Raw genomic sequence first — 27749 nt, forward strand, 5'->3', positions numbered from 1 at the left:
TTCCAATATAACTGCAAAAGTGTCTTTCTAAATAAAATTCAGTGCTATAAAGAAAAGCTCACAATGCACCTGACTGTTTCCAAAACTGACAATCTGCTTGAGTTTCACCAAACAGAACTGACCAAAGAAATAATGTAAGATGACTACTGAGAGTTGGCAGAGCTTTCTGTGATATTTTTAGGTGAAGATGCACAGAAAAAAATTTAAGATTCGACCTCCAGGTGCCATACACCAAACTTGGATGGTGAGAGCTATTCATTCCCTAAAAATATCGTTAATTTGTGCTCCGTTCAAAATTACCTGCAAGGGTAAGGCAGCATTGTTAGACTCTGCCTGTTCACTGACACATGCTATGTAAAGCCATGACTCCAATGTAATTTGACAGTAAAAGCACCCTCCCAAGATTTGTGCTTTTAGAAATCGATGAAGTCTTACGAAAAACTCAAAAAACCATCTCAAATGCAGCTTTACAAAAGGTAAGCCTGCATTTATGGTATTTGCCTGATGACATTTCTGTCTTGTCACCGACTATTATGTTGATCCAGAACCTAAAGTAAAAATAGTTGAAAATCAGCTCACTGTAAATGTTACATCCCGTCAAAGGAAGAACTTTGCAGTCCATTGTATGGTAAGTTAAACAAGGAAACACAAAAGTCATTTCTTTACTTTTCTGTTTACATCACAATTTTGTTACCTCACTTACTCTTTTTTAATTACAGGGAAAAGCATATATGACTTCATTTTGGTCAGAAGTCAGTCATTGCTCGATCATCTTACAACTGATAACAGTTTTCTCCCCAAATGTCCTACCATGTAGTCAAATAGTGCTTCATTTGAAGAAGCCTGAAATAAGGTTTCAACATTGAGGGCAGTGAACAATACAGGAGAAAGGATGGTCAAGTTCATGCACAATTTTCATGGTTTAATCATGGTTGAGGAGGAACAAACCCAATTTTTGTTACATTGTGCACAAGAACTCCAAAACATTTACTGTGAATGCAGAAAGCAAACTCTGAAAAGAAAATTTAATGATAATGTTTTTACATGTTAAACATTATATAAAGACAATATGGGGATATTGGTGTTTTATTTACCATATAAAAATTAAATTCCAAAATCCTTCCATACTCTCAGTACAAATTTTCACATCTCATGTTTGGCATAGAGTCAGCACTTTATTTGATTTTGTGGGGGAAAATGACCTACCTTATGTCTTGAGACACACTAACGTGTACCTGTAAGGAGAAAGGCTCAGTCATGTGTAAAGCACGAGGCAGAATCCACGTGACCCACCCCAGAATATTGCTCAAGTGTGTGAGGCCTATACCAAATACGACTAAGAGGGGAGAACAACATAAACTACCCTGAGAAAGACTAACTACAAAGTTTCAAGAACTGGCTTCAAATGAAGACTAGGTATTACTCCCATGGGGATGATGTGGTTAAGATTAGATTAATTACAGCATGTTCGGAGAGATGCAAACAGTCATTCTTCAAGTGCTCCATATGTGAATGGAACAAGACAAAATCCCTAATACCTGATACACTCAGGTGTACCTTCTGTCAAGCACTGCAAATTGGTTTGCAGGATGTAGATAAAGATGTGGATATAGATGTCTTCCACAGCATCTGGTATACAAGTTAATATCTCTGTGCAGTCGAGGACACTGAACACTGAAGTCCATTGAGAGCACGGTTGAAGTTTTGAAGCTACGGGACTGGATATCTGTGCAGGATAGTGCATGTGGTAAGAGCATGATGATCATCACAGGGTCAGTGGGATGTGTGCCTCCTTCACATGTTTAAGTAAGACAAAACAAAACAAAAGAGCAAGTGAAAAGTTTAGAAGAGATGGAAGTGTATTCAAAAAGTAGAAAGAGATGGTTATAAGGGTAGGAGACATGGAAAAAAGAGTAAATACGCTAGGCTTAATGGTTGAGGAGGTACTGTATAATAGAACACTGACAGCTGTGTTGAGCAGATGATTAAGGAAGAGCTAAGGGATGAAGTAAGTTGTGTTGCAAGTTACACCAAAATCAGAGTAAAAGAAGACCCACAAGTGGAATTTGTGAATAGCTGGTAAATTCAGTAAGTTTAATTGAAGTGGCGCACTTTATCCCATTGCATTCAGACACAATTTCTGTTTTTATGTTGTAAATCAGATGGATGATGAGGCTTACAATTGGGGGACACGGCTATAAAAAGAAAGTTTGCCATATATGGAGATAGAAACAATGTTTCTTGCAAAATACTGTGCTAAGACCAAGCAAGACAAGATTCTGAATTCAATTTGGTATCATCTGATAACTGGAGATATGACAGAAACCTATTCTGAATTTTTTGGATAAAGAATCAGAGAGAATACAATATTAGGAAGTTTCTTATGATGAACGCAACACTGCACTCTGGCTGGTTCAACGGCTGCTGTAGTCACTCGATTGGCACCATAATTGAAACTGTAGATCAGGCATGACAAATATTTGCACAAACTGAAAGAGAGGAGAAACCACTGGATTTGAGACAAAACAGCTGATGCAGAAACAAAGGAGGACGTGATTGCTATCACAAACACAAGTGATATAATTACAGCTCATCCAGTTACAGTCTTGACTGTGGAGGAAGACAGAATGAAGAGGGCGCACTAGGACATCTCTACACGTTTGGACTGCCATGAAATGTCACAAGCACTGATGAAGGAGCACGCTTTCATTTGAGGGATTCCGAAGGGCGGCAGCAACAGAGATGTGAACATAAGCCAAGCAATAAACATCGCATGAACTCGCATTAGTTCAGTTTGAGACCAGTACTGAAACTAATGATGTACAGCCAATGGAAGTAAACCACCCAGAGGATATACATTATACAGAGAGATGTACCGAGTGGAGAACAACAAGAACTGATAGACGAAGAAGGAGGCAAGGATAATGTATGGTTGTGACTCTGATTATAACTGCAAAAATATGTCAAAGAAAATTAAAGTGATGGTGGACTTTGAGACTCAAATCTGAGCTGTCACTAAAAATTTATATGAAGAACTGTTTAATATGGGTCAGGAGATACACAGTTATAAGATAAAATGAGCTATTGGAGACTACGCAGAGCCTATAAAGTGTCAAGTGTTGTTGGAAGTGAAGACTGAAGAGGCACTGTTTAGAATGGATGCTGTAGTAGTAGTAGCTAACTTCAAAGCAGAGTTGATAATGAGATCAGCCTGGTTAACAGTAAATAAGGAAGACATAGATTACCAAAATATGAAATGAGAGTGTGACATGGAGACAGATAAAGAATGGCACAGCTGTCTGGCAATACAGCCGGCAGTAATGAAAGTTTGTTTACAAGTATCTATTATGCAATGGCAGAAGGAGAAGTGGAAAAGCAGAATGAATTAAATGCTAACGAAGACAGAATAGCTTATTGATCACAGGAAGAAGGAGCAGCTCAACTGGTGGAAGAGGATATAAAAATGATGGTAGCAGCCATAAAAGAACTGATAGAAGGGGCAGCAATGGAACTTACTAACATGTTGCTAAATGACAAACACATTTTTTTCACGGAAGCCACGAGTGATAGAAGGACCGCCTTGCAATACAAAAATAAAGCCACATGGACCATATTTCAAACCTATATATCTGATTCCACAAGCATAAAATGCAGCAGCTAAAAGGGAATTTCGAAAGAACACTGTTCATTGTACATAAGAACGGACGAGATGTGCACATCATAATAGATATTAGCAAAGTGAACAAAATATTCAAACAAGACAGAATTGTTACAGAAGTTGAATGGTGCTGAAGTATTTACGAGTTTGGACCTGACTTCCAGATATCAACAGGTATTGTCAGATCCAGAATGCTAGCAGATAACCATATCCCTTCACGAAGAGTGGTGTTATTAGTTTCTAATGTTTCCCTTTGAGCTACAAGTGGTCACATCACCTTTATTCAGATGTTGGGCAGAGTTTTCTGACACGATCTACTGAAAAGCGTATTTGGTGACTTTAAAGGAAGTTGTCCCAGAAGTTTGAAGCTGCTGAAGCTAAAATGAACTTGAGAAAATCAGAGTTTGGTTGGCAGGAAACAAAATTCTCGTGGCACTTAACTATGTAATTATGCTAGAAGGTATACAGGTGGTCGAGGAAAAATTGTGGGTAATATGTGAACTCCTGATGTGTAGCTGCAAGAGGCAACTTGGGAGATTTTATGGGCTGTGCAGAGTCTGCCGCCATTTTATAGATAAACGAATACTAAACGATAAGTCTTTGCACAATCTGCTTAAGAAAAATAGCATGCAGTCGTGGACAGAACACTGTAAGGGAGCATTTCAACCAATTAACACAGCATTAACCAACACACCAATATCATCACATCTAGAGCTTAACAAAGCTTTTTAATTTGGCCTGTCACACATCTGATTATGGCATGGCAGTGCATCTGTATCAAACTGAAGAAGCTGTGGAGCAGAACAACATCAAGAGGATCACTTTCAGAAATAAAATGGTGACAAGCAGTTAACAAAAGCATTCAGTAATAGAGAGGGAAACACAAGCTATATTATTTGGATTTACGAAATTCCACTATTATTTAGCTGGGAGAAAATATGTAGTAGTCACCAGCCACTGGGCCTTTTTGTTGATGTTAATAAGTAAATGCTACATGGAGGGCAAGTAACATGAAGACTTAAGCCCTCCAATAATTTGATTTCGAAGTGTAGTACAAGCCGGGAGAGAATAATTTAGTCCCCTATGCTTTATTGCACTTGCCACTGGGTTTAAGGGAAGGTAGGAAGTAAAAAAATATTCAAAAATATGCCTATTTTGTAGTGCAAATCTTCCTGAATAGTTCGATGTATAAAACATATATATTTGAGAGATTATAAGGCACGTTATTTGGTCTTAAGTGCACCAAAATGCAGTGCCATACACCTTTTCACAGCATTCTTCTGTCATACGTAAGTATATTTCATTCTGTAGAATTTGAATGTGTATATTTGCACCAGAGATTGTCATACAAGAAACAAAGGACTATTGATATTGATACTTTCTCTGCTGCTATCTATGTGCATTGTTTTGATCGCTGATTTTGTTTGTTATCTGTTTTGAAAGGCTTGCAGTGTCGTGTTGTGAATTTCGAAATGATTTTAATTTGGCTGTGTTATTTTGTGTTCGTTTATGGCATATTATCCTACAAGATGTCCAGAATTTGTTGCTTCAACAGTAAAGAATGTCACCAGGGCAACAAATACATGGTAAAAGGTGCTACAACAATTGTTACAGCAGTGGCTCAGGACTGCAACCTCTCAGAGCCAGTAAACAAACCACCATTGTGTGCTTCAAGAAGGAACCTCGTTTTTGGTGCTAATGAAAAGGGAGGTTGTGAATCTGAAGGTTCGTGTAATATTATTGTTGATGTTAACATACTGTCACAGTTAATATTGGACAAGTTATGTGCAAGCATTGCTTTGGTGTGCAGTGTGTTTCTGTGGTGGAAGATCAGAGTGCCAGGCAAGGCCTTGCTACGAACTTATCTGTGATATGCAGTAAATGCAAAACTGGTGTGTCTTGCACAACATCAGGGGACTGATGGCCATAGATGTTAAGTCCCATAGTAATCAGAGCCATTTGAACCAATTTTGCACAACATCTAAAACCATAAACAAAGGTTATGATGTGAATTTGAGGGTAGCATATGGCATGCACTGTATTGGTAGGGGACAGAAGCAGCAAGAACACTGCAGTGATGAATCTTCCACCTCATCCAGCAAAATATGAGAGATATTATGGCTTACTGCTTTGGGCTGTACAAGAAGTTGCAGAATCATCAATGAAAAGTGCTGAAGAAGAATCTATTACCGAATATGATGGTGACAGGGACATAGTGGCCACTTTTGATGGTAACTGACAAAAAAGAGGGCACACTTCATCGAATGGTGTTATTACAACATCTGTTGACACTGGCAAAGTACTAGATGTTGAAATGTTAAGCACATTTTGTCACAGATGTGTGAAAGGGATTCCAGATCATGAATGTAATATGAACTATAAAGGCTCAAGTGGAGGTATGGAAGTGCAGGGAGTTGTCAGCTTGTTTATCAGATCTGTTGCCTTCCATGGCCTGCGATACGTGAAGTATCTTGGCGATGCTGATAGTAAAGCTCTCCTTGAGGTTAAAAAATGTGCTCCATATGGAGCTGAGACTACTGTGCAGAAGTTAGATTGTGTGGGACATGTACAGAAAAGACTCGGCACTACACTTAGAAGCCTGAGACAAGATTTGTCACGAAAAAAATTATCTGATGGGAAGGGAATAAAAGGGAGAGGGCGACTGACGGATGCAGAAACTGACAAGCTACACACATATTATGGCTTGGCAATAAGAGGTAACACAGGGGACTTGAAAAATATGAAGCAAGCAGTTTGGGCCTTATACTTCAACAAAATATCCACAGACAATAACCCTATCCACAACCTGTGCCCAAAAGAAATTGAATCATGGTGTGGCTACCAAATGTCAATTGCTGGTGGTGAAGAATATCATCACAGGAATTCTTTACCAAGTGCTGTAATGGAATCCACCAAATCCCAGGGACCTTGCAAATGAAAACTCACTGAAGAAATGTCTTCATGGTGGTACCCAAAACACAAATAAGTTTTAACCAATGTGTATGGGAAAGATTGCCAAAAACAATTTTTGTGGGAAGAAATGGAATTGCTAATTGGTGTTTATGATGCAGTTTCATGTTTTAATGATGGTCTGCAAAGTATGAAATATGTTTTACAGAAAATGGGAATTAAGCACAGAGTAAACTGCATCAAAGCTTTGTATGCAATAGACTGAGAGCATGTAGTGGAAACAAATAAATCATTTTTGGAGGTAATAAAAATCATAGGAATGTGAAAAGGAAGAAAACTGATTTAGAAAATGAAAAAGAACCTGCTTATGGTGCTGGTCAGTTCTAAAAGAATGTCAAATATAAGTAGAAACTTTAATGGCTATTTTCCACAAAACACCAATTTCTCTACTTAGGTACATGTAACACCCAAAATAAATATCCTATTACTTTCAAATTTGGTAAACAAAAACTCCTTAATGCAAAACTCTTGAATTTTCCAAATCTATTACAAACTGTGGCAAAATTGAGATAATTAACTATAAAAATTGAATTTTTTCTGGATATGAAGTTTAAAATGTAACAGCTCATTCATTTTTTCATAAATTAAATAAATTCTATAGTTTCGCACACCTGTAAGTATGGTTTGTATGCTGTGCAAAAATTATCAAAGAATCTCTCTTACTTATGAAGAAAAGTGTGCCTTTAGCAACAAATGCAGCCAATAGTAGGTGAAAAAAATCATGAAATTTCACATGTAAAAGAAAATTATTTTGCTATATTTTTTAACTTCCACTGCTGTGAGTGAGAATCCTGAATCCTTCCTGGTCATGCCGACAAAGTTTTATGAATTTATTTGTAAAAGTATAGACAGTGGAAATTAAAATGTCCCGTGGTGCCTCTCCTGCTCCAAGTCTTACCCACTTAAAAAGAACAAGGAGCTCAACTACTGAAGCCAGAGAACAGGATACTACTCATGAAAGGCATGGCGCATGAAGGGACAGCCCATAGAATGCTGAAAAACATATGTCGTGAACAATGCATCAACAAATGTCTGTTGTTGGTGAAGAGGAGAAAATCTGAAAATATTTTTGGTGCATGAAAGAGTACTGTATCAGAGAACAAATCCTAAGTGGACTGTAAATTGTGCATACTACAGCATGCCATAGATGATTTGGCACGGTACACACATTTTATCTGTGGACACTTTAGACTGGAAAAATTAAGAGGAGGTTGTTGTTTATTTTTCATTAGGGCCAAGAGCATAAGACACTTATTAATGCGTGTGAAATCCGCCAGAAAAAAAGGCTATTACCTTGAAGCACAAGCAATTTCTGCACCTTGTGTTGCTGAAAAGGCTTAAAAGACACAGTGGCATCTGATTTACTGGGCCACCTACTTTGGGTGACAAGAGTAACCACACAAGTACCTGTAATAATCAATGTCAATGAATAACATTAGAAGGTCAGTAGCTCTGGAGTGACCCAGAAAAGAGGAAGTACTGTATCTTGTCATTGCCTCTTTTTTATCTTCATTCTAAAATCTTGTACTTATATCCATTTGTGTGTGTCCCACAACTTTATTCAGTGATCATGAAAACCAAGAACAGTATAACTGGCTTTCTTTAGCAATGCAAGCAACTGTTGATTAAAGTAGGGTGCAATTCTGAACATACTGTATCATATCTTGCTTAAGTTGTATCTTGTTAGCGGCAGTGCAGTTTTTACATTCTTGAGATTATAGCAACAACCTTTTCACCTTACCAAAGTGAGTTGTGTGTCGTTACTGTTTCAACAGTCACTAAGTCTTCTTTTAGTACAAATTCTTCAAGGCTGCATCAACGGCTCGCTGTTTACGTTAATTAAGGTACTGTTGATTCTGAAGCACATTGTATTGAAGTGAATGGCTCAGAAGTAGTAGGTGACTGGGTAGAAGATAACTTTTTTCACTAAAAAAATACTTCAAATTGACATGATGTTCTCTTATTTAAAGCATGCTGTATGCTCTTTCTTCTTCATGTGGCTGAAAAGCACTTGACAATCCACAGTGCTTAAAATATTTGAGCAAAGCAGTGACTGCAGTAAGCTAAAGCAGATTCACCAGGCACAGTTTCAATCCAGTCCTCTTAATCTTGATAAAAAGAGTCAAGGGGCATGAAAGGGAAGCAGTGGTTGGGAAGGAAGTGAGACAGGGTTGTAGCTTATCCCCGATGTTATAAAATCTGTATATTCAGCAAGCAGTAAAGGAAACAAAAGAAAAATTCAGGATAGGAATTAAAATCCACGGAGAAAAAATAAAAACTTTGAGGTTCGCCGATGACATTGTAATTCTGTCAGAGACAGAAAAGGATCTGGAAGAGCAGCTGAATGGAATGGACAGCGTCTTGAAAGGAGGATATAAAATGAACATCAACAAAACTAATGAGGAGGTATTGAAGAGAATTGGGGAGATGAGAAATTGGTGGCACAACTTGACTAGAAGAAGGGATCGCTTGATAGGACATATTCTGAGGCATCAAGGGATCACGGTAAAAATCGTAGAGGGAGACCAAGAGATGAATACACTAAACAGATTCAGAAGGATGTAGGTTGCAGTAGGTACTAGGAGATGAAGAAGCTTGCACAGGATAGAGTAGCAGGGAGAGCTGCATCAAACCAGTCTGTGGACTGAAGACCACAACAACAACAGCACTATTTATTTGTAAATGAATACAAAAATACTTAAATCCCTTACCGAGTCATGCATTTCATTAGTAAGCACCAATTGAAATACAGTGCCCCTATTAAAACGATGGATAATACTGGATGGAATATTGATGTTACTTGGTTACACTAATTAAAACATGTAATGTAATGTAATGTAATGTAAGCAAGCAACATCACATACTTCTGAAGAAGATACTCATAGCAGTATTGAAACCATTGTCAAGTTTAAATAAATAAACTTCTGCAACTGATTGGCCGTTTACTTTATTAATTGAAGTGTACTCACAGTTGCTGTTAACAGCCATGCCCAAGACTGTCATAAGAGCTCCAAAAAAATTAACGGGGAGGGGCATCTAACATCACAATAACGACTTTTCCCCCCCTCTCGGCTAAGACATACTAGCCAATAAGCTGTAGCTTGGACACAGCCTTCAAACACTGATAATTTATATGGGATAATACTCACATAATTAATATAATATTTCACATGATGTCTTTAAAATTTGTCATTTATGAAACTCAATAAAATTAAATTACAATGCTAGGTCAAAAACATGGAATTCCATGATTTGTCCACGTAAAATGTAATACCATGACAATTCCAGTTGTACACTCTCACTTACCTATGATAGGTGCACCAGTAATGAAGACTTACCTATATTCTACAAGAATTTGTTTGAAATTAAAGGAAAACATTAAAACTGTGCTATACTCTGATGCATGTCATGTTATAATTTTGCATTTGACTACCCAAGCTTTAATTATTTAATCGCTGAAATTAAGAGACTAGCTAACAAATGAAAGAAATGGACAACTGTGTCAAATCGTTATAGAGTTGATGCCCAAAACGATATACAATAACTTCAAAGGGTTTAAGATTATTGCAGAAAGGAGACAAATAAATGGATGGATACTTAACAATGTAGGAAAAGATAGATTGCTACTTACCGTAAAGAAGACATGTTAAGTTGCAGACAGGCGCAATTAATAGAGACTTACACAAAGCTTTTGGCCACAGCCTTCATCAGTAAAAGAGAAAGAGAAATGCACACCACTTGTACACACAAGCAAGCACACCTCATGCAAATGATTGCCAACTCTGGCAGCTCCGCCTCCTACATGGTGTTCCCATTGTTTGATTTCGGATAGATATTACATATTCAAGAATTTACCAGAGCATATTAACTTCTCACAAGGATGAATTTAGTGGAGTTTAAGAGTGAATTAAATAACTTTATGTTGGGGAGCTCCTTTTACTGCACTGAATAATATCCATGCAAAGATTTTTGAAACTACTATTCCCCTAATAGTATTATGTTTCGTAACTTTGTAACTCTATTGTAGTACAGTTAAATGAACACTTTCTTTACTTCTTTTCACATACCAGACACACTTCTGTTGGATATTTGGTATATAGTATATGATTCTTCTAAAGTGGAAAAATTTTATTTTCTGAAGAAACAAAGTATGAAATTGAAACAAAAGGCATTTTTCTTCAAAAGTCTGTCATAAAACTGGTATCAATTTATAAACAAGTTATTAATACATTGTATTTATTTTACATCTCATGATTACAGAGCAGTAGCTTAAAAAAAGCTAACCACTTGACAGTTTTCAAAATTGTATGCTTAAATCATTTAAGCAAAATATTTTCACATGCACAAAGACTGCTGAGCATTGTAAGAAGAAATTTTGACTTGGAACAACCTCATAATGGGCGCTGAAACTACTTCAGTCAGTTGTAACTCCTGTTCAACTAACAAAACATTTATTCAATACAGATGACAATGTGTAAACAGTTGAAACTTTAACCTCTCCAGGTGGAGCAATACTAAAAACGAAATTAAAATTAATGCAAGAGTCCAGAGTGGAATAAAAGTGATGGCGGGACACAGCTCGTCAACTGCATCTGTTTACTGCCACTGTTCAGTGCGCAAAGTGTAGATGAGTCATAGGCAGAAATGCAATCATAAATTCTGCCCCAGTCACTAGTCTAGTCATTCAATAGCTGCTTCTGCAGAAGAAAACTGTGAATTTTCTGAAGCCCTGCCCTGTTTAGGTGCACTCTGTCCGGACGTCTTGTTCCAGAATAAAAACTGTGGACAAAACAAATCTTTAACATTTTGTAGCAGCCACAAGTCATACTTCCTGTTTTAAAAATCCACATTAATGTGACAGTAACACATACACAGCAAGAAACAGATATACAAGTGGAGATTGATAAATTTATTTCAAGCAGTTGGAAATTACCGTAAACATAATGAGTGTCGGAAAGTGTATTTTGTGTAACACTTATGTTTAAACATTTAATTGAAGAAATAAAGGTATAGCTGGGACACATTAAATGATCAATATGCACATAAGAATCAAAGTTGCTAATATTTCAGATAACGCCCTTCCTCAGAGATAAGAGCTGTTATCAAAAAATATGGTAGATACCACAAATGCCTGCTCTGCTATCAGAAGAAGTAGTGCTGCAAATGTCTGCCACACTGCAGCACATGTAAATAATCATTTAACTCACAAGTGAAGGCCACAAGGTTGGGATCACAGATTTACTTCAAACTTTGTACACTTTTAGTAGACCATTAAAACAACATAATCTGCAAGTAGTAAGGTGCACTACTCTGGCAAGTCTGAGAAAATTGCAAGAGCAGTTTTACGCGTCTATTATGTAACTGATGTATCTGGCATGGGTGCTTTGACGTTAGAGTTTATGGTGGTCCAGTTGCTACTGTTTCGTAAAACGAATGTGCACGAGACGACGGGTTGAGTCCCCTCCAAACTTAACTTTTCCAACCGTATTTTTTTCCACCACTGTTCTTATCTAATTTATGTGACTTCTGAGAGGTAATATAATTTAAAAAAATCACTTATATTTACATGAAGTTTCAGCAAATTTCATGATATTTCATGAAATTTGCTGAAACTTCATGTAAATATAAGTGATTTTTTAAAATTATATTACCTCTCAGAAGTCACATAAATTAGATAAGATATATATATAATAGAGTGAAACATTCCACGTGGGAAAAATATATCTAAAAACAAAGGTGATGTGACTTACCGAACGAAAGCGCTGGCAGGTCGATAGACACACAAACAAACACAAACACACACACACGCACACACAAAATTCAAGCTTTCGCAACAAACTGTTGCACACACACACATATCCATCTACACATATACAGACACAAGCAGACATCTCACAAGCAGACATATTTAAAGAAAGGTCTTTAATATGTCTGCTTGTGTGTGTGTGTGTGTGTGTGTGTGTGTGTGTGTGTGTGTGTGTGTGTGTGTGTGCGTGTGTGTGCGTGTGTGCGTGTGTGTGCGTGTGTGCGTGTGTGTGCGCGCGCGCGCGCGCGCGCGCGCGCGCGCGCTAGTGTATACCCGTCCTTTTTTCCCCACTAAGGTAAGTCTTTCCGCTCCCGGGATTGGAATGACTCCTTACCCTCTCCCTTAAAACCCACATCCTTTCATCTTTCCCTCTCCTTCCCTCTTTCCTGATGAGGCAACTGTTGGTTGCGAAAGCTAGAATTTTGTGTGTATGTTTGTGTTTGCTTGTGTGTCTATCGACCTGCCAGCGCTTTTGTTCGGTAAGTCGTATCCACTGTCTTGTACACTGGTAGTCTGCTCCTCCTGTAGTATCTTCTGCGACGGTACGGCATGGCGATGCTTAGCGTGCGGCTGCCTCGAGTCGAATGAGCATGCAGCTGCCTCAGAACAGGATGTACTTCCTGCCCCCCACCCGTGCGCGCAGCGCCAGCGCGCCTTATCAGTGTTGCGCAATCTTGATTTTCCAGCAACACGGGCCTAGTAATACTAGGGCCCGTGTTGCACGGCAGCCTCGCACAGCGGCTAAGTCCCTCTCAAGGTCACCCGCGAATGTACAGTATATGCACACAGCAATCACACCAAATGAGACTGGTCAACAGGAGTTATTACAAGGACCAATTACTTTTGTTGGTTGCAAGATTCAATTTTCTTGTACTATAACAGAAGTAGTTAGTGGCAATCCATGGTTAACAATTGCTAAGTCCCTCTCAAGGTCACCCGCAAATCACACACACACACACACACACACACACACACACACACACACACACACACACAGATATATAATTATCGACAAGTAAATGAAGAAATGCATAGATTTTTCCTGAAAACATTTGCCTATCACGGTTTGCAAAGTCATATATGCAATTTGGTAAGGTACTCAGAGCTAACTTGCACCGTCATACTTTTGAGCTGCAGGCACAGAGGCAGACCCCATTTGGCAGTTAACCTGCACAGCAGTGAGACTTTGCTAATGTAGCAAGAACAAATAGTGCAGGAGCAAATTTTTTGAATATCTAAAAATGTACACTTGTACTATGAAAATGAAGGTTTGAGTTGGAATTGAACTATTGTCTCATACACGTTCATCTTACGAAGCACGAATGCTAATCACCTGACCACCATGAACTCTAACGTCCGGCACCTGCCCATAGAGACATCAGTTACTTAAGAGATGAGTAAAACTTCTCTTGCTATTTTCTTGGAATTGCGGGAGTAGTGCACCTTACTACTTGTAAAGAATGTTGTTTCAATGGCCTAATAAAGATGTACAAAATTTCATGTAAACCGTGATCCCAATGTTGTAGCCTCCCCTTGTCAGATATGGTTTGTGTGTTTACCTGTGTGAATAAAGTTCATCTTCTCCACTCTACTTGTTGTAGTGATCAAACAACTCGCTCTGGAAGCTACCTACACTTTTGCATTGTATAAAGCAATGGAAAACATGGATATGGTTTTCGTTATGGTGACACTGCCAAACTCTGAAGAACAGGAGTGTGGTTGGAAGCCATCACCATTTGTCTTTACATACATTATGTAAAAAATTCATGAAACTGGAAGTCTGAGAAAACACACCAACAAAAAATAAAAGCAATTGGTGATAGAATAACAATTATGATGTATAGATAAAAGTAATTAAATTCACATGCACAAAGATTTGCAGTGGAAAAAGAATGATGAGAAAAAAATGAGAGCAAATGAAACAGTTAACATGATGAATAAAATGACCTGATAAATGAATATAAATAAAAAACATTACAATTAAACCAATTCATTGAATAAAATTAATGGCCAAAGACATTTTGATAAAGATTTAAAAATAAAATATTTCAAAGCACCTGATGAGATCTGAACTGACACTACTTTGCATGTGTAGACTTTACCTTAACCTTATTAAAGCTGTAGAGTATCACATGAAAGTCTGAAGTTTTTTTTAAATCGATTACTCGCTAACGAGGGCCCATCAGGATGAAAGGCTGCAGGGTGTGATACCTTTGACCTTAACCAGATGATTTCAAAAAGTTGATCCCACTGCTGAGAACTTCTCCTTGTCAGCCAGGAATCCATGCTCACCAAGAGAAATGGATGAACAATGACATATGTGTGTGGTGCAGGCTTTTTGAAGAATTGTGTAACTGGTCACTATTTTACTGATGTAAGTCTAAATACTCATGATTATTAAAATTTTCTTTACAGATCTGCTGCTGCTTTGCAAGTTGTCTCATGGGCATAAGGTCATTCATGTGGTATCAACATGTCAGATGCCTTGCCCATTCTGCACAGATAATTACACACATTCGTAACAGAACATTTGCAGAGCATTGGATCAATAATTCAGGAAAAACATAATGATCTATTTGCTCACCAGATGTATTACCCACTGGGAAATTAGAACGAGATAACCGTGACATCTCCTGAAGACATGAAATACTCTGTAACACAGTCTACACTGCAGTAAGCCCAGATGAAACTGAACATACTGTATCGTCTGTCAGCAATCGCTTTATACCAAGTAAAGAGTTCTCAATGTTGACATTTCGAGCACTCTATGTGACACTCACAGTAATAAACACAGGAAGCATGGAAGCATAACCGAGTTGTGTGTCTGCTTACATATTGTTCAATAGGATAGATGTTTGCGTGATTTCTTCCGATGGCAGGATGGTAGTTAGTGGCACTGTCATCTTGCTACTATTTGGTCAAGTTCTGAACATGATGTGTTATTGAAGTCCTCTTCAAAGGCTCTTTCCCTTGCCACAGAAAACGTTTATGAATGTACCCATTAATGGTAAGGGCCACAGAAAAGACAGGTTGCATTGCCACAACAATTTAGCTATCTGTACGCCTATCAGTTAGCTCTGAGGAAGGGCATTATCCAAAAGCTTAATTACAATTGTAGAAAATTTCAGTCTTACAGTTGTCTTCAAGAATTAAGTTTCCACTCTGCCCGTGTGTGTGAGAGAAAAAGGGGGGGGGGGGGGGAGGGGATCGAGCACACGCACACACTACTTTGAAATTTCAGTTTTTTTTTTTTTAGTGAATGTATTTCCTGCTCAACGCGTCAACTATATGGTGCGTAGTTACCTTTACTCCTCTTATTAGAACCTTGAGGTTTCAAATAGGTACAATACAGTTGCCTTACGTTATGCATGACTTGGGCTGCATAGTAATTTATCAAGGTTAATACTGTGCAGTGATAAAACTTTTTATTTAAAAAGGTTGCTTATGTTCCAAGCACAGACTGAGTTGAGGAAAGTACATAGTTACCGTACACCAGCACTAAATGCAGTTTATTACAGCATAAGTAAAACTTAAACGTGATCATAAAAGCACTACAGGTACGGCAGATTTTGGATTTTGAGGTTTCTTCTAAATAATCATTTCACAGAAATTTTATTAAAGCACGCCATAATAACATTCATGTGACTGTTGAGTGGTAGGCATCTCACTTAAAGTCTGTGAAATAATAATGTTGCGAACAAAGTTTAGCATACGAAAAAGCCAAGTGTGTGTTAGGTGCCACATTTTTTTGTTCCATACCCACTAAAGCTCAAAGAAGACATTTCAATTTTGTGTTTATAAATGGTGAAAGCTATAAGTAATTTTGAATGTTGTGGAATGTAAGTTGGGAGTAACTGTAGTACCACATACAGAAATTATTCGCTGCGGAGTCGCTCAGAGTTTTGTCCCGAGTCCTTCATTATTTCTGATTTATGCTAATGATCTGCCTGCAGCTGCGAAATTCGAATGCAAATTTGCTGTTTTCCAATGACACCAGGAATGTGTATGAAAATTTGTCAACCACAGACACCAACAGCATCTTATACAAAATCTTGAACTGGTTTGCTTTCGACTCCATTTCAACCAATCGAATTAAGACGTATTTCCTGTAGTTACAAAGTGTTTATAGTGTCATTGACCAGTCAGTCGCAAATGCAGCTTGTTTTTGCTTATGTGCACAACATTCTTTATACAATAAAACAATTATTTTCTGAAGATTAGTGTTTAATGTCCCATTGACAGAGAGGTCATCTGAGACAGAGCACAAGCTCAGAATGATTCAAGGATGGGGAAGGAAATTGGCCGTGCCTTTTCAAAGGAACCACCTGGGCATTTGCTTGGAACGAAATTGTGGAAAACCTAAATCTATGTGAAGGTGAGTGATGAGAACCTCGTCCCATCAACTAAGCTGGAAGGAGGTACTCTATGGCCTAGTTGCGGGCTTCACAACATGGAGCTTATTGTCAGTCACTTCCAGCCGCTCAACCTCCCACCGACAAGACTTTTGAGCGTAACAGAGAGGTCATAGCACGCACGGAGATGGCAGACTGAAATACCTGCGGATCGAGGCATGCCTCCTTGGCTGCTAGATCTGCCCTTTCAATTCCCACAATTCCAAGGTGCCCCAGTAACCAGCACAAAGACACCACCTTCCTCAGTAGTTGTAGGTGGAGGTGGCTATCCTGGATAATCTGGACTATTTTATCCGCTGGGTAAACACGTTTCAGAGAGTAAAGGGCACTCAAAGAATCAGAACAGACAAGAAATTTAGCACTTTAACATCTCTTCTACTCCAGTGCCTGCAAGACTGCACACAATTCTGCATCATAGAGAGTAAAGGCTTGAGGCAGTTGGAACTTGAGGACACAATCTGAGGAAACAACAGAGCAGCCAAAAGAATCCCCGTTTTGAGTCATCCACAAAAACAGTGACATAGTCGTGGTGCTCAGCTAAAATGTCAGGAAATATCTCAAAAACAGGAGCAGGAGTGCTATCTCTCCTGTACTGCACCAAACCTAAAATCACTCTGGGCCTCTCCAGTAAACAGGGTGGCAGATGGTTAAAACCCTGGATTTGGGGTCATATTGGCTCCACACCGAGTGACTACAGCACATGCTGCACGCGGATCCCAAATGGCACTGTGGCTTGTGGAAGGTTGGAAAAAATGACCATGAGGAATTGCTGCAGGACGATAAGTGGCGATTTCCCTGTCTCGGCATAGAGGCTGGGTACGAGACTGGTTCTATATGTACCTGTGGTCAGCTGAATCACCTCATGGTAGACAGTGCCAATGATCTGCAAATAAGAGAGCCTCGCTTACTCATACACCATGCTCCCATAGTTCGGCTGCGAACGTACAAAAGCCCTATAAAACTGGAGAAGATGCATCCTGCCTGCTCCCCAAGACCTGTGACTAAGGCGCTTTAAGATATTCAGTGCTGTCAGGCTTCTGGCTTTCAGATCTCTGAGGGGTGGCAACCAATACAATTTGGAGTAAGAAATGAGGCCCAGAAACCTCTGACACTCTAAATGTCGAATGGTGTCGCCCATATGCACGACAGGTAAATTAAAAATATGATGGGAATAACTAAAATGAACATTCGCGCATGCGCGTGCGCATCTACACACACACACACACACACACACACACACACACACACAGAAAACCCATCTTTGCAGCTCACTCCTCTAACCACCGCACTGTAAGCTGCAACTAGTGTCTCGCTCTTACAACACTGGAAGAGGAACAGAAAACAGCAAAATCATCCATAAGTAAGTAGCACTGTACAGGACTCCTTATCATAGACGAGATACTCTTTATGGCTACGGCAAAGAGGGCAACACTTAAAAACACTGCCCTGAGGGACACCATTCTCTTGCTCAAATAGGTCTGACAGTGTGTCCCCAACTCAGGTCCCAAAAAGCTGCTGAAACAGGAAAGACCGGATAAAGATGGAGATGTAGCCACAAAACCCCACTGATGCAGTTGTGCTACAATACAGTGTCTCCAAATAGTATCATATGTCTTACTGATATTGAAGAATATGCCGATACAGTGATGGTTACATATGACAGCCTGCAGAATAGCCGCCTCTAGCAGGGTCTGGTTGAAATCTCCGGAAACCACACAGAGTACCTAAGGTGTTGCCTGGTCTCTAACAACCAGACCAGACAATGGTAAACCATTCACTCCACGGTCTTTCCTACACAGCTCTCGAGGTGACTCTCTGATAACTCCTCAGATATGTGCGATCCTATCCTGGTTTGAGGAGAGCTATCAGAATTGCCTCCCTCCACAAGTTGGGGAAGTTGGCTGTCCACCATATGAGATTGAAACATTCTAGGAGGATTTTCATCAATGCTGCTGGCAGATGTCGAAGCATGCAGTGCCATATTTCGTCGTGACTGGGTGCAGTGTCACAAGCTTCAGTCAGTGCCGATTAAAGCTCCCACATGGAGAAAGGGGAATTTTAAGCCTCAGAACTGTGGGATCTGAAGTCAAACTACCAGTCTCTCTACAGTTGCACGGTAGTGACAAAACGCCGGATCCTGACTTACACTGGCAGTAGTTTTTGCAAAGTGCTCAGCCAATGTCTGTACAATGTCTCCAGATGCTTTTTGGAGACACCTCTATTTCAGCACTGCTGCTATTGGTAAATGACTGTGTTTACCGGAAATCCTGTGGATGGCTTCCCATAGCTATGCAGAAGAAGTGGAATGATTAATTGACTTCAGGAATGCTAGCCATCGCCTTTTCTTACTCTCCATAATGACGGGTTGAGCCTTGGACCTTTTTGCAACTAGAAGGGCCCTTACGTTGTCTGCTGTTGGTCGGTGTTGAAAATGTCTAAGAGCCACAAGCCTGTTCCAGATTGCTGAACAGCACTCATCTGTCCACCAAGGTACAGGTCACCTCCTAAACTGTCCTGAGGACTTTGGGATGGATGGGTCAGCAGCACGTTGGACCACTCGTGTGATGTGATCCACTCATTCGTGGATGCTGTCGCGGTGTTCGAACACAGCCAGCTGGCTGAAGAGCGTCCACTTAGCCCTGCTGACCATACATTTCGGTGGCCGGGTAGGGAGATGCGGAGTAGGCACTGCAATGGAGGTTATTAATGACCTCCCACTGAACAGAGCCTGTGAGGTCAGGAGAGCAGAAAGAGAGGCCGACGGCTGAGAATGACCCCGTAGCACTACAGAAATGAGTGGGATTACCTGTGTTGAGGATGCACAGCTCGCGAGACACCACGAGGCTCTCCAAAACCTGACCTCGAGGGCAAGTAGAGGTCGAGCACCCCAGGACGTGGTGGTCACTGAAGTCCCCAGAAGGAGAAATGGGTGTGGGAGTAGTCCTACGAGAGCTGTGACAGCCTCAGAGGCTACTGCATCTAGCAGAGGTAAAAAACAGTGGACAAACTGTAATCCTCTGATGGGCATGGATTTCAACATCAAATGCTTGCAAGTCAGTAGCGAAGGGGAGAGCAGAGGAGTGGTGCAAATTACTGACAAACGTGACGACCCATCCCTTGGTTCTTTCTGCCCCCACCCCACCCTATGTCATCCTTGTAGTGTAGTGTATAACCCTATAGTACAGGGATGTCTGTATCTTTAAAATGAGTTTCTTGTAAACACAGGCACAAGGGGCGTGCCTGTGCTAGGAGTTTCAGTTCCTCCACACGAGTCCTCAACCCATTGATGTTCCACTGCAGTATGGAAGCCATTTTAATGACAAGGGTTTACTCTTGTCTTTCCCCTTCTCAACTCGCTGTGGTGTCGACACGGCAACAGAGGGACTCACTGGTACCCTCAGGAAATCTTCTATGTCCATACCAGCTTTGCTATGATCTCCTTCAGATCCATCAGACAACAGCAAGGTCGCATGGTCTGATGGCTTCGAAGCGGACCACTTCGGCCATCCGGCCTTCGTCCTCACCTTGGATTTTGGGATTGTTGGCAAGGCTAACTGAACAAGCACTCAATGGAATCTCATCCGATGTCTGCCATGAGGGTTTTCTGTGTATTCTGGTGTTATGCTCTGTAACATTCAATGCTTACCGATAGGAACCAGCAGCGCAGGCTGGCAGCTACATTTACATTAACAGGTAGATGTGCCCTGCTCAACAGGCATAGTTGGGGTGCTAATACTGATATTCTGGAAACGCTGTGTCAAAGCCGAGACAAAAAGACTTGACAGAGTGTGATATATGTTGGATGACTTTAATTTTGTGAATCATCTTTTCTTCAACATAGACAGGACAATCCCTGCTCCAAACCAGATGGGCCTGTGAGCAATTAAGACACCTGGGTGACGCAGTGCACTGGAAATCCTTTTCGTGTGCTGCACTGCCACATCGGCCACATGTAGCCCGACCATTACAACCCGTAGTGGTGTAACTTAAGTGCTGGCACTTAAAGCAGCGCATTGGATTTCGGACATACAGTCTTACCTTAAGGCGGAGAAATCCTGCAACAATACAGTCTGGCAACTTCGGAAGACTGAGTGACAGAATAAATGAGGCCGACTTCCGCAGCTCCCCGTCAAACCTTTTCATAACGCTTTGGACGTCAGTCACCCGTGCACGTGCAAATTCCTCTTGCAGTTCTTTCATATCCATATCTGCAATGTCCCAGCAAGTAATAACACCTTTAACATTATTCAACCCGGTGTGCAGCTCATTGGTGATGGGATATTCCCCAAGCAGCTTGGCATTCAACAGCTTCTGTACTTGGGGAGCCTTCATAATTTCCAGCAGAAGAGTACCATTCTATAGCCTCTTGATAGATCTTAGTTGCCCAACAACTACCTAAAGTTTTTTATAAATATAAAACGTTGACAGTTTTCTGAAATAACCCTCCACATGTTTCATAACAACAAAAACATTATCCACCACAGGATGTGATGTTACTTTGGTTACTGTCGTTGACAGTCGGACATGATCCAGGTGGACTAACCACACGAGGCTTCTTAGCATTTTGGGTGGTAATACTGCCCAAAGGCCCACCCGAACTGCTGGGAGTAGGAAAATGAGATTTAGGCTTCATGGTTCAAATGGCTCTGAGCACTATGGGACTTAACATCTGTGGTCATCAGTCCCCTAGAACTTAGAACTACTTAAACCTAACTAACCTAAGGACATCACACACATCCATGCCCGAGGCAGGATTCGAACCGGCGACCGTAGCAGTCATGCGGTTCCGGACTGAGCGCCTAGAACCGCGAGACCACCGCGGCCGGCGGCTTCATGGTATTCCCATGAGCAGCTAGGGAAGGAAGTCCACCCGGACAGAGCCTCTCATGCCTGGGTAAGCCTTATACAACTGAGTTGCTGCAGGTTTCCCAGAGGTTGCCTGCTAATGACTGTTTCACCTCAACAGCCATGCATCTCATTGGCACACAGCACACCTTGAAATTTAGGCCAAGATCCCCATTCCCTGAGACACACAACATTCCACCGCCACACTACAAGGTGGTCGCTGAAGCATGCCCAGAGCTTACGGTGACAGGGACCTGGTGGCTCTCAGTGATGTAGGTAACGATGCATGCATGAAAATGCTGTGAAAAAAGAGTTTCATCCACAAGATGGTTGTGAGGCTCCTTCACAACTGATGGAAATGGAGTAACAAATGTTTTGAGGTACATAGCTTGAAATAGTTTTTGGCATCAGTGTGTGTCACACATTTTGTAACTAATTTCTTTATGAACTGTCTTTTTTTGTGTGTGGTTAATTTTGGCACATAAGCTGCCTGGCCATTATTGCCCTAAATTAGCATGGATTGTAATGGGCTGTCTTCTATGGTCAAGATTTTGGTACTAAATATTACTAGGGGTTAGTAAAAAATGGACAGAAACTAGAGCGTATAAAATAGGTATTCATTCCTGATGAGCCTGGAAAACTGAACATCAAAATGTAGACAGAGGCCTTTTCAGTCACCTTCTTTATTACGTTTCATTCTTTGGTAACACCTTCATCCTACCATATAGGATTTATGAACTTTCCAGGAAAGATAATGCATCGGACCAGACAAATATAAAAGAAATATGTTGTATTATATAACATTAAAGTTTAAAAACTAAGAACATCACTCGGGAACATTTAGTGACTTTTCTCTGCCAAATAATAACACTTTGTATTTTTTCAAACAATCAATTCAAATCAATCAATAAAAACCAGTCAAAACTCCTTTGTGAGAGAAGCGATCTCTTCAATTCCCCTCTGTACAGTGACACTTTCATCTACATCTACATCTACATGGATACTCTGCAAATCACATTTAACTGCCTGGCAGAGGGTTCACCGAACCACCTTCACGATTCTCTATTATTCCAATCTCTTATAGTGCGCGGAAAGAATGAACACCGATATCTTTCCGTACGAGCTCTGATTTCCCTTATTTTATCTTTGTGATCATTCCTCCCTATGCAGGTCGGTGTCCACAAAATATTTTTGCATTCGGAGGAGAAAGTTGGTGATTGGAATTTCATGAGAAGATTCCGTCGCAACAAAAAACGTCTTTCTTTTAATGATGTCCATCCCAAATCCTGTATCATTTCTGTGACACTCTCTCCGATATTTCACGATAATACAAAACGTGCTGCCTTTCTTTGAACTTTTTCTATGTACTCAGTCAGTCCTATCTGGTAAGGATCCCACACCACGCAACAGTATTCTAAAAGAGCACAGACAAGCATAGTGTAGGCAGTCTCCTTAGTAGGTGTGTTACATTTTCTAAGTGTCCTGCCAATGAAACACAGTATTTGGTTAGCTTTCCCCACAACGTTTTCTATGTGTTTCTTCCAATTTAAATTGTTTATAATTGTAATACCTAGGTATTTAGTTGAATTCACAGCTTTTAGATTAGATTGATTTATCGTGTAACCGAAGTTTAATGCGTTCCTTTTAGTACTCATGTGGATGACCTCACACTTTTTGTTATTTAGGGTCAACTGCTACTTTTTGCACCATTCAGATATTTTTTCTAAATCGTTTTGCAGTTTGTTTTGATCTTCTGATGACTTTATTAGTCAATAAACGACAGCGTTGTCTGCAAACAACCGAAGATAGCTGCTCAAATTGCCTCCCAAATCGTTTATGTAGATAAGGAACAGCAAAGGGCCTATAACACTACCTTTGGGAACGCCAGAAATCATTTCTGTTTTAGTCGATGACTTTCTGTCAATTACAACAAACTGTGACCTCTCTGTCAGGAAATCACAGATCCAGTCACATAACTGAGACGGTATTCCATAAGCATGCAATTTTAATATGCATGCAATTTTACTATGAGCCGCTTGCGTGGTACAGTGTCAAAAGCCTTCGGAAATCCAGAAATACGGAATTGATCTGAAATCCCTTGTCAATAGCACTCAGCACTTCATGTGAATGAAGAGGTAGTTGTGTTTCACAAGAACAATGTTTTCTAAACCCATATTGACTGTGTGTCAATAGACCGTTTTCTTTGAGGTAATTCATTACGTTCAAACACAATATATGTTCTAAAATCCTGCTGCATATCGACGTTAACGATATGGGCTTGTAATTTAGTGGATTACTCCTACTACCTTTCTTGAATATTGGTGTGACTTGTGCAACTTTCCAGTCTTTGGGTACGGATCTTTTGTCGAGCGAACGGTTGTATATTATTGTTAAGTATGGAGCTAATGCATCAGCATACTCCGAAAGGAACCTAATTGGTACACAGTCTGGACCAGAAGACTTGCTTTTATTAAGTGATTTAAGTTGCTTCACTACTCCAAAGATATTTACTTCATCGTTACTCATGTTGGTAGCTGTTCTCGATTCAAATTCTGGAATATTTACTCTGTCTTCTTTTGTGAAGGCATTTCGGAAGGCTGTGTTTAGTAACTCTGCTTTGGCAGCACTGTCTTCGATAGTATCTCCATTGCTATCGCGCAGAGAAGGCACTAATTGTTTCTTGCCGGTAACATACTTCACATATGACCAGAATCGCTTTGGATTTTGTGCCAGAAAATATGGTTCGGGTACGTGTTTGAAATCAAACTCAAGTTTCCTTTGAACCTTTCAGCAACTGTATAATCTGAATTGGGAGGTCAGTAAAAGGATCCAATTATTATTTTATTCTGGTTGCTAACAATGACCTCTGCCGATACTAACTCACAGGAAGTATCTACTTCAATTTCGCGACAAGTTAAAACTACATCTAACAGCAACAAACACGCCACTGCCAACCGCATTTAGCCTATCATTCCAGAACACCGTTAGGTTCTTCTCAAAAATTTTGGTTGAGCTTAGCCAGCTTTCAGTGCCTATAACAATTTGAGCATCAGTGCTTTCCATTAGCGCTTGGAGCTCTGGTACTTTCCCAACACAGCTACGTCAATTTACAAGTGTTATACCAATGGCTCCTGTATCTACGTTCTTCCTGTGTTCATCCTGCACCCTTTGTGACTGAAGCTCTTCTTGTGTTTTCCTGAGACCCTCTAATCTAAAAAACCACCCAGTCCATGCCACACAGCCCCTGCTACCCGTGTAGCCGCCTCCTGCGTATAGTGGACACCTGACCTATTCAGCGGAAGCCGAAACCCAACCACCCTTTGGCGCAAGTCGAGGAATCTGCAGCCTACATGGTCGCAGAACAGTCTGAGCCTCTGATTCAGACCCTCCACTCGGCTCTGTACCAGAGGTCAGCAATCGGTCCCGTCGACTATGCTGCAAATGGTCAGCTCTGCTTTCATCTTGCAAGAAAGACTGGCAGCCTTTACCGCTTCTGTTAGCCGCTTGAAACCAGAGAGAATCTCTTCTGATCCAAAGTGACACACATCATTGGTACTGACGTGAGCCACCACCTGCAGTTGGCTGCACCCTGTGCTCTTCATGGCATCCGGGAGGACCCTTTCCATATCTGAAATGACTCCATCCGGTATGCACATAGAGTGCACATTGGATTTCCTACCCTTCTTGTCAGACAAGTCCCTAAGGGGCCCCATAACGAGCCTAATGTTGGAGCTCCCAACTACCAATAATCCCACCCTCTGCGATTGCCCGGATCTTGCAGGCTGAGTGGTTTCCCTTGAAAAGAGGACAGGCGACAGCATCTGGCTCAGCGACAGTGTCAGCCACGGACAGCACCTGGAACCTGTTTCTCAGACCAACCGGTGAGGCCGTATGTGTGGCCGCCAGGAAAGTCTTTCGCCGCCTGCTTCACCCCGGGGCAAACTCCCACTCGACCACAGGTGAGGGGTCAGCCTCAATGCGAGCAGTAACTGGGTTGGCCACCGGTGAGGACCGATCAGAGGACTCTGATGTGCTGGACGTCTGTTGGATCCCCACGGCTGGCCTATAATAGTGGTGCCCATCCACTGCAGCCTCAAGCTGTGTAACTGAAGCCATCACAGCCTGAAGCTGAGAGTGAAGTGTCACGAACTCGGCTCACATCCACACAAAACAATCACAGTCCCTGTCCGTACTAAAGGTCGTCGAAAACTAAACTATGCAGAGAAATGGACTATCGACTCACGCTACGGATATCTACTGTAGAACCTGACGAAAACACACAAACTGTGTGTAATAATACGCAGATATTCAAAAACATAATTACCAAAGCACTCAGGTGAAACTAAATAATTTGACCCTGATTTGGAACTTGAAATATGTCACAAAATCGATTTACTTTCTGACGCAAACGAAAACGCGAGAACTGTGGCTATTAGATGTTAAATTTAGACGCAGAAACTCAAGAAACTAAACTATTAAAGCACACAGATGATATAATAAAATTCGCTCCTGGTTAGAAACTCATAAATGACTAATTTGGTTACTTATCTGTTGCTGTGTCTGCTGCGGTTGGCTACTGCTGCCTGACTAACTGACTTTCGGCCAGTAACCGTGACTTTTTGGCCTCCAGTTCTTTAACTTGTTGGACAATGGACCTCTTCTGTTTGGCTCTCTTGGCTTCTTCATCTTATTCACATTGCTTCTGCTTTGAAGCGTCACCATACCGATCTCGAGCATTGTGATAGTCCAGATTCATTCCCTTGTTAACGTCAATCTTTAAGACACCACCGGCTGATTTCAGGCCATCATAAACTTGACACCTTGTCCAATTCTGTGAAGAGAATTTCTGCAAGACATTCAAGATTCTAGCGTTGCTAGTTCTTGGGGTGCTATTTATGACAACTGGATCACAAAAGTCTATGAATGTACAAATTCTGTACTTCAAAGGTGGCTTTAGAAGGCTGTTTGAGCAGATTTCAATCCTGAAAGTCCTTGCACTCAATCCTGAAAGTTAAAATATCTTTGCAGGAACTTTTACTTTTCTGAGCTCATACCATACAGCATGACCTAAGTTCGTGTCTATTGCAGGAATAAGACCAACTTTATTATCAAGTTTTATATCACACACTTATCTTTCAACAGTTACATACTTCAGCCTTAACAAGTAAGGACATCACATCAGGAAGTAGAGATGACAAAGCATTGTACAGGAGATGTGCTGTAGGGGCCACACATTGGAATTCCCTCAAAAAGGGCATGACCTGCTCCAAAACAAAGCTAAAAAACGATATTTTAGCTGGCAGCAGAGGATCTGAGGTACCACAACATTGTTCACTGTAAGTATATATATTTTAATCTCGTGTTCCTTTACTTTGTCCACATAAGCCTCTGGAAAGGGGATGATTTTTACACCCCTGTTGACCGCATCCTAGTTCTCGATCTCATGAAAGGTACTATGCTCCAGTTAGTCTTTAAGGCTGCATTCTGGAAACTCTGATGAATTCTATGAGGACCACAACATCCCATATCAATAAAAGTTGATGCACTGTTCCTATTAATACTCTTCAGGTCACGACAGAAATCCATCAAGAATGTCCAACTGACATTGGGCCCATCCACTGATACCTTAAGAATGTTGATAAGATTCAGATCAGAAGTTTCTATCTTAAAACCATCCAACATATCGGCAATAGTGGTATGGCCTAAAAATGCAGACGAAAAATGGTGCATTTCACATCTTGTTTGTTAACTTTATGCCAATATCTGAGAGCAAAATCCATCAGCCACCTTGTTAAGGCTCTCATCAAGTAATATTACAAAAGGAACATCCCCTTCAAGATCTTTGAGAATATTTTTCCTAAAGTGCAGAGCTAACTCACGAACAATACAATATGGTGTCTTGGTTCACCCAAGATGCATTTTACCTGCTACATTATCATTATGGAACATGACCGGAAACAAAGCAGTCTGCTTTCTTGTAGTAGAAAAGGACACATGATTTTCAACAGCCTTCAGAGTCCATAATATTTCCGCCATGATCCTGGATCAGGTACTTTGA

The 27749-nt window shown here is 40.6% G+C and overlaps 1 protein-coding gene across 2 annotated transcripts in view; it reads right to left on the reverse strand.

The window, feature by feature from the left end:
- Positions 1 to 10881: 10881 nt before the first annotated feature.
- LOC124717263 overlaps positions 10882 to 27749 on the reverse strand; it is a 137368-nt gene continuing 120500 nt past the window's right edge. For both annotated transcript variants that reach the window (XM_047244071.1, XM_047244070.1), the window contains exon 7: positions 10882 to 11407. In XM_047244071.1, coding sequence (XP_047100027.1) covers positions 11305 to 11407 — 103 coding nt within the window. In that variant the 3' untranslated portion in view covers positions 10882 to 11304. The remainder of the gene's footprint in view (positions 11408 to 27749) is intronic.

Source organism: Schistocerca piceifrons, chromosome 9 (assembly GCF_021461385.2).
Source record: "Schistocerca piceifrons isolate TAMUIC-IGC-003096 chromosome 9, iqSchPice1.1, whole genome shotgun sequence".
NCBI classification, from domain to species: Eukaryota; Metazoa; Arthropoda; class Insecta; order Orthoptera; family Acrididae; genus Schistocerca; species Schistocerca piceifrons.